The 8,429-nt window shown below is 38.0% G+C and overlaps 1 protein-coding gene across 3 annotated transcripts in view; it reads left to right on the forward strand.

Moving 5' to 3' along the window:
• The window catches only part of Znf329 (zinc finger protein 329), a 10,678-nt gene extending 2,784 nt beyond the window's left edge, over nucleotides 1-7,894 (forward strand). For 2 of the 3 annotated variants that reach the window (XM_005361092.3, XM_026786186.1), the window contains exon 2: nucleotides 4,327-7,894. In XM_005361092.3, the coding sequence (XP_005361149.1) occupies nucleotides 4,402-6,054 (1,653 nt within the window). In that variant the 5' untranslated portion in view covers nucleotides 4,327-4,401 and the 3' untranslated portion in view covers nucleotides 6,055-7,894. The remainder of the gene's footprint in view (nucleotides 1-4,326) is intronic. The other variant, XM_026786187.1, reaches the window with a different exon arrangement.
• The last annotated feature ends 535 nt before the right edge of the window (nucleotides 7,895-8,429 follow it).

Here is an 8,429-nt window from a genome sequence, read left to right on the forward strand (position 1 = left end):
TTTTTTTTTGGAGTATGTTTTGTGTACTCCATTATTCAGAGAAACTTCTTTATCCTAGTAACTTGGATAACTCTTTAGCTCTGTATTTTGCTTTATGTCTTTCTTGGGTCTGTATTTTATCGTGTGTGTGTGTGTGTGTGTGTGTGTGGTTTTGAACCAAGCACCTTGTTTGTGCTAGGCAATCACTGTCCTTGAGCTACATCTTTCATGCTTATTTTAATCATTTCAAGGTTTATGGAGATCCCTCCTCCATAAGTTTTTTCTCTGTCATTTTATAAACGTTTGTGTGAGAATTTGTATGAATTCGGACTTAATTCTATTTTTCCCATCTGAAAAAGTAGTAGAAGAAATACACACTCTTGTCAGGCATGGTGATGCCTGCCTGCAATCCCAACATTTGGGAGAGGAGCAGTTCTACACAAGCTGGCACAGTCTCATAACTGTTCATTTCCTTCTTGAATTTTTAATGTGCCAGCTGAGAGTAGGCCAATAGATCTGATCCTCATGGACTCTACACTTAAAAAGCAACAGTAATAACAAAAACTTGTCTGTGTGGGCATACCCTGTAGTTTATCCTCTTAAGGTATACAGTTCAGCATTTCTGTTGCTGCTTTTGTTTGAGACAGGGTCTCTATGTAATCTTGGCTGGCCTGGAATTTGCAGTATAGACCAGGCTGGCTTTGAACACAGAGATCCACCTACCTCCGCCTTCTGGTTGCTGGGATTAAAGATGTGTGCCACCATGCTTGGCAATTGAACCTTTTCATCAGTCCCCCCTTCCCTCCAAAGAAAACCCATACTCATTAGCTACCACTTTTTTCGCCTCCATCTCTTTGCCTCTAGCTTTTTTGTATGTTTTAGAGATTCCATAGAACTAGTTGTAGTATCTGTGTCCTTTGTGTCTGATTTTTTTGACTAAGGAAACATCTTCAAAATTCATGTATATGTTCTTTGTTCAGTTTTGTAGTTTTGTAATCTTTTCTGAGTTTTTGTTTCTTCAGTGTATTTTGTTTTGGATGTCACAAATAATATTGTGAACCCTTTGTTAAAAAAAATAGATGTATGTTTTTCTGTCTTGTGGAATAGTTCCATAGAAACGGGACTGATCGCAGCATCTTAGTGAATATGAAGTGAAATCTCGTGTTGCTTTGATTTGAATTTTTCTCATGGCTAGTGATATTGGGCATCGTTTCTTTTGTTTATTGTTCATTTTCAAGCTAGGAAGTGACCCCTTTCCCATACCTGACAATGGTTTTGGACTTTCCAGACTCCGGGACTATGAGCCATGAGGCTGTTGTCTATTTGAATTCAGAAAGCGATCTAAAGTAAGATAAGAAAGATCTCTGCTTTGTTCATTTAAAAATATGGGTTGTCATATTTGTTTATTTATTCAGGCGTAGGGGCGGGGCATGGTTTCTTTTCAAGTGTGGATTATAGGTGTGGACCACATGTCTGTCTGATTTTATTATTGACTTCTGAGTTCTATGTATAGTCTAGATACATTGTCTCTCATCTGGTGGGTGACTTTTGACTTTGTTGGTTGTATTTTAGGCTTTATAGTTTATAGGTGAAATTAATTAAAAAATTCTTTAAGTAGTTACCCACCCTATTCACAAGACATTCATGAACTGAGCTTAGGTAGAACTTGTCAGACCTTAATTTTTTTACTGTTTAATTTTATGTGTATGGATGTTTTGTCTCTGTGTATAACTGTGTACCACATGTACACAGTGCTCACTGGGAATGGAGGGTCTTGATTCTCTGGCACTGGAGTTAGAGATAGTTTTGAGCCTTTATGTGGGTGCTCAGAACTGTACATAGGTCCTCTTCAGAAACAGTAGGTGCTCTTAACTGTTGAACATCTCTCCAGCTCCCTAATTTTACTTTTAGGTCCTCTAATATTTCTTGGGATATTCCTTTTCATTTTGGAACATAGAGATTGTATATCAATGAGGTATAGTGTGAGAAGTGAACTCACTAGCATTGGTTTTTTTTTTTGTCAAGTTAATAGTAGGTGGTAAAAGTATGATTACATAAAAGGCCTCAAATTTTACATGTTCAAGCATGTTTTCCACCTTCTTTTGGTAAGGTGGCAAAAATGCTGGCCAAGCTTGAGTTTCTTTTTAGTGAAGTACGAGGTGCATATTATGTTGTTCTGGAGCGCCACTCAGTGGGGATTTATGGTTCATCCAGATGAGTGTAGGAACAGTGGATAATTGTGTTTTAGCCCACAGAGCCATTCTAGGAACACCACACTTAACCCACAGCTGCACATGTGGTTTTGTTATTCATATTAGTATATACCATCTATTTGTCATGAAAATCCTTCGCTAAGGTTGAGGTCCCCATGACTGATTAACCTGCTACACAATATACTTTAGGGTATCCAGGAATTCATCATTGTTACTGTTTCTGATGCTGGGGCTGGAACACAGGGTCTTAGACAGGCTAGGTCAGCACTCTTCCAATATACACTCCTAGCTCTGTGGTCTTTTTTCACTATAAGTGTTAAAGAATAATACTTTCTGTCCAAGAACTAAGTTGACTGCAGCCTAATTTGTCACATTTTGTGATAATAGCATTTTTATTCTTTTTACTTAGAGGTATTATTTTAATCAAGGTTTTAGATCTATCCATCACTAAAAAAAATAGGTGTTCATGGTAACACTTTTTCAAAGAAATACAGGTTTGTTTGTTTTTTTCACCTTTGGTTTTCTTGTATTTGGTTTTCTTCTGTTGACTGGTTGTTGGCTTGACTGCACTCTATTCCGTAGACTGGTTTTTTATGCTGTCAGTATTTTCTTTGATCTGGTTTGTGCTCATGTTAAGCAAATGTTTCACATGTGCTTAGAAAACATTTGACTTTCAATGTACATGGCTTTTCAACCAACTGTTTGATAAGGCTAGCTACTGAAAATTTTTGCTGCTTGTCTTGTCCAGCAGTTTTTTTTTATTTTCCAATTTTCAAAGGAAATAAGCCTTTTGCTGTGTTTGGATATATTGATTTCTTCTTCCTTTTGAGGATGCCTTGTCTGTTTGGTTGCATGTTACTACTGTTGTATTGTACTGTGATCTTTATCTGGCCAATACTTGATCTTGTTTTTTTCTTCTTTTCAGCATTGGATTTATCCATTTCTATTTCTTTTTGGTCCCTCCTTTCTTTAGTCACCCTTTTTTTGAAGAATGTCTTTGCTTTTCTGAATTTGTTTTTATTTTACTCTCACTCCTGGATCTTGGTGAACCTGGTAGTTTTCCTTTAGTACTTTGAAGAAAACTTTCCATCTCTTTTCATCTTTCTACTTTGCTATTATATAATCATGACCAATCATATTAAGTTTCATCTTTACCATTACTGTTCTGTCTTTTTCCTTCTTTTCTTTTAAGGTTATTCCATAGAGGGCTGGAGAGACAGTTCAGTGGTTAAGAGCATTAGCTGCTCTTCCAGAGGACCTGGGTTTAATTCTTAGTCCTTACGTGGTGGCTCACAACCGTATGAAACTCCAGTTCCAAAAGATCCCATATCGTCTTCTGGCCTCTGCAGGCACTAGACATGTATGTGGTACACAGATATGCTTGCATAGAAAGCACCTATACATATAAAATAAAAAATTGAAAAAAAGATCATTTCATAGGTATGTATTGATAGTCACTTGTTCTTATTTTCTGAGGTAACTATGATTAGATTTACATGATGAAAGGTTTATGTTTTATTAGTGGATACTAAACTATCCAGCTATGCAACTGACTAATTTACAGCTTTTAACGAACATGTGTGCAGATCTGAGCTTTGTGTTACCATATTTCTATTTATTTATTTAATTTATAAGTAGGGCTTTACTGTGTAGCCTTGGCTGATTTGGTATTTGTTATATAGAGTAGACTGACCTCATTCTTATGGCTTTACTTCCTAAGTGCAGCATTTACAGCACTGCTTTATAGGTCTAGGTTTTCTCTTTCCTCATATGATATGTGTTGACTTCTGATGAGGGGCATTGGTGATAGAGGACAAGAAGGCAGTGACCAAGATCATATTTGAGAATGAACAGAGATGTCTGCCTTCCCTTCTCCTATGTACCGAGTTAATTATTTTTGTTTTATTTATCCTTACACGGTATTCCTTTGACCTGTTCTTTGAGAGTATTACAATGTAATGTCACTTCTTTTGAACCTGCTCTTAGCTTCAGCCTTGGCACTCATTCAAACTCCCTGTTTTACAGATATGAATTTGAAACAAAAAAAAAGCAAAACATACTTTAGCCCATTATCATTTTTCATTTTCTTCCAAATATATCTGTTTCCTTAATGTGTCTTTTTCTTTCTTTTCAGTATGGAAAATGAGACTGAAAAATAATAGCTCAGAATGTTTCTGAAGAAGAAGAAGAAGTTTCCTTTGAGGTAGAAATGGAAGGATTTAAAAGAGAGGGACTCTGCTTCCCCATTTTAGGTGACAATTGGGACTGTGAGAACCAGGAAAGAAATATGAGGCAATCTCCTCTAACTGACGAGAAAACAGGGGTTCAGGAAACAAATTGTAATGATCTTGGTGTGGGGGAGCATTTGAATACAAATCCAGCCCTTCTAGAATCTCAGAGAGTTCCTACAACAAATGGCTTTCATGTTCATAACTCAGATATTAAAACTTTTGATTGTGATCAAACCTTACATAGTTGTCCCCAGAGTTATACAGCTAAGGAAACTGGTGATGGTGATGCTTGTGAAAAAGCCATCCATCCTTCCGTGGAAGTCACTCAACTTGCAAGAAATCAAATGAAAGACAAACCCTATAAATACACAGAAAGTATTAAATCTCTAAACCACTTTACTACTCCCCTTTGTGACAAAAAAATTAAGAAAAGAAGCAAAAAATTTTACAAAGGTAAGGACTTTGGGGACATTCTGGCCCTGAACTCATCTCTTAATGAAAAAAGAAGTCATTCCATTGAGAAGCCCTTTAAATGCACTGAATGTGGCAAATGCTTCAAACGGAACTCTTCTCTTGTTTTACACCATCGAACTCACACTGGTGAGAAACCTTACACCTGTGATGATTGTGGAAAATCATTCTCCAAGAACTACAACTTGATTGTACATAGAAGGATTCATACAGGAGAGAAACCCTATAAATGCAATAAATGTGGGAAAGCTTTCAGTGACGGATCAGCTCTGACACAACACCAGAGGATTCACACAGGTGAGAAGCCTTATGCCTGTCTAGAATGTGGAAAAACTTTCAACAGAAATTCATCCCTGATTTTGCATCAAAGAACTCATACAGGGGAAAAGCCGTATAGATGTAATGAATGTGGGAAACCCTTCACTGACATCTCTCACCTTACTGTACATCTAAGAATCCATACCGGCGAGAAGCCTTATGAGTGTAGCAGATGTGGAAAAGCTTTCCGAGATGGCTCATACCTCACTCAGCACGAGAGGACACACACTGGCGAGAAGCCTTATGAGTGTAGCAGATGTGGAAAAGCTTTCCGAGATGGCTCATACCTCACTCAGCACGAGAGGACACACACTGGAGAGAAGCCTTTTGAATGTGTAGAGTGTGGGAAATCCTTCAATCGCAATTCTCACCTCATTGTGCATCAGAAAATTCATTCTGGGGAGAAACCCTATGAATGTAAAGAGTGTGGGAAGACGTTCATTGAGAGTGCGTACCTCATCAGGCATCAGAGAATTCACACTGGTGAGAAGCCCTACGGTTGTAACCAGTGTCGTAAACTCTTCAGGAATATTGCTGGACTTATCCGGCACCAGAGGATTCATACTGGTGAAAGGCCTTATGAGTGTAATCAGTGTGGTAAAGCTTTTAGGGATAGTTCTTGTCTGACCAAGCACCAGAGGATTCACACTAAGGAGACTCCATACCAGTGTCTGAAGTGTGGAAAATCCTTCAGGCAGAACACTCACTTGGTAGTACACCAGCGACTCCATAACAGGGAGGGTCCCAGCCAGTGTCCTCAATGTGGGAAAATATTTAGAAGGAGCTGGTGTCTTGTCCGACATCAGAGAACACACCTTGAAGAGCAGCCCGTGGAAGCATAATTAATGTTGGCCAAACTTTTCTTGAATGAACAGAGGAGAGGTGTCTTCAGATATGACTTCCCTTGTTAACAGAAAAGAATTTGAGTATGAAATATCCTATAATCCCATTAATTCTGTTATTAGGGAAACTCCTGAAGAGAGGGTTGATTGGTAATCAGTGTAGAAAGGCTTCAGGGATGATTCAGCCTTACCAGACATGTAGTGTAGACACTGAAATAGAGCACCTGGAAGTGAGGATGGTATTTCCCTAAGAACCTGTGAATGCATTCAGTACATAATCAATAGGAGGCATTCTTAATAGTATCATCTTACTGTATATAGGCTAGTGCTTAGCAGACTCCAAGCTTGTAAGTGTAATTAGGAAGAACGTTTTCGTCAGGAGTTTTTACTGTCTTTCCTGTTCAGCAAAGGCATAGTGGTGAGAGATCTCACACATGCCCCATGACAGCCACAGTTATAGTTGAATTTGCTGTTCGAATGCACTTGTGTTTCATAGTGCTGCCAGAACACTGAGGACTCATTTAGTGAGCTGAAACTGGATGTAGTTGTTTGTGATTGAAATGAAGTTTTCCCTTTTAAGACTAAAGTGCTCTCCATGATGGAAAGGGCTGCTTCTAAGAAATAGTATCCATTGTTTTAGTTGTTGAACAAGCAAACATTGAGTTGTTGTATTTCAGTTATCTCTTGCCTTCACCATTGATGATCATTTAGGGCACTAATTTGTTTAGAGTTAAGGTTATTTGAAGTGAAATCTAAAGGTTTTCTTGCAATACTAAAAATGCTTAGATCATTACAAAAGAAGGCATAAAATAGATTTATTATTATTACAGTCATGTTAAGAGTATTCATATTAGGTTAGCAGTGGGTGATGGAAAAAATTTAATGGCTTTCTTAGGAGACTACATTTGTATAACTTTTCCTTGTTATACATTTTTATATAACTGGTAATGTATATAAAAGTGAAGCTAAAAGGAAAGATATTTGGTATTTTTCATGGACCTTTGCCAGTGAATAGAGGCCAAAGATATTGTTAGACATTATAAAGGCTCAATCATGGTTACAGGAAGCTGTAAGCATCTACAGGTTTATATAGACAGAACTTTCTCTGAAATCAGCGCATCCTGAGCCTAGAATCATTTTTTCTGGACCTTGTATTATGAAGATTATGGTATTGTGGAGGAAGAGGCTTATCAGTCTGAGGATAGGGAGGAGAAAGTTAAAGAAAAATCTGGAATAATCCTAGCATGTCCTTTTTCAGTTCACTGCTTGCTAAATGAAAGCTAGACAATTTGTTTGACGGCTTCAAAGTCCTGTGAGCTGATCTGGTAATATTGACTTGATCCTGTATTTTCTGGTTCTTATGGAGGGAGACTCATAAGTCTATTTTGAGATGATTAAAGCTGTTGAGTAGATTGATAAGGAAGTCAGACATCTCTGTATGGATGCCCTTCTTTGACAGGAAGAACAAACACACGATGGAGATGGAGAGATAGTGGTTAAGAGCACTTGTTATGCTTGCAGAGGACCATGGTTTGGTTTCTTGCACCCACATGGTGGAAAAGCTATTGGTGCCTAGTAGATAGAGGCCAAAGATACTGTCAGACTCTTACAAAGATAACCCTTGGAACAGTTAATTCATCTCAGAATATTAAGAGTGCTGAGATTGAGTTATATATATATATTCTTTTGTATACTTTTCAACCTCATCATTTGAAAAATTGGTCTCATGTTCCCATGAGAGATACAGTCATGTATAACTTACAGATTGTCTCTATATAGCAGTGGTTCTCATCCTTCCTACTGCTGAGACTCTTTAATGCAGTTCCTCATGTTGTGGTGACTCCCGACCATAAAATTATTTTCATTACTACTTCATAGTTACTTCATAACTATAATTTTGTTACTGTTATGAATTGTAATGTAAACATCTGTTTTCCAGTGGTCTTAGGTAACCCCTCGGCTGTTTAACCCCCAGGGGTCATGACATCCAGGTTGAGAACTGCTGCTGTATAGGGTACTGTATAGGTTTCAGTAAGACATGAAAACTCCTAGTGGACTCACTCAAGGGCTGGACACTTGGTGTCTGTTACTCTCAAGTAAAACATGAATGTACCACAGTGTTAATGTTAGCAGTGTCCTTGCTTTTTGAGTCTGCATTCTAGATTCTGGAATAGCAAATTAGCACCAGACCGGCATATGGTCTGAGGGCACGCACCCCAAGGAGGAGATGTCAGCTATGAAATTGGAGTGAGTCCACATGGGGTTTGTGTGATGTGTGAATTGTTTCCCCTTGCTCTTTTCTAAAATAACTGGTCTCAAATGACCAGAATAATTATTGTAATGAAAATAACTACTCTATAGAAGATGGATACTTC

Source organism: Microtus ochrogaster, linkage group LG4 (assembly GCF_000317375.1).
Source record: "Microtus ochrogaster isolate Prairie Vole_2 linkage group LG4, MicOch1.0, whole genome shotgun sequence".
NCBI classification, from domain to species: Eukaryota; Metazoa; Chordata; class Mammalia; order Rodentia; family Cricetidae; genus Microtus; species Microtus ochrogaster.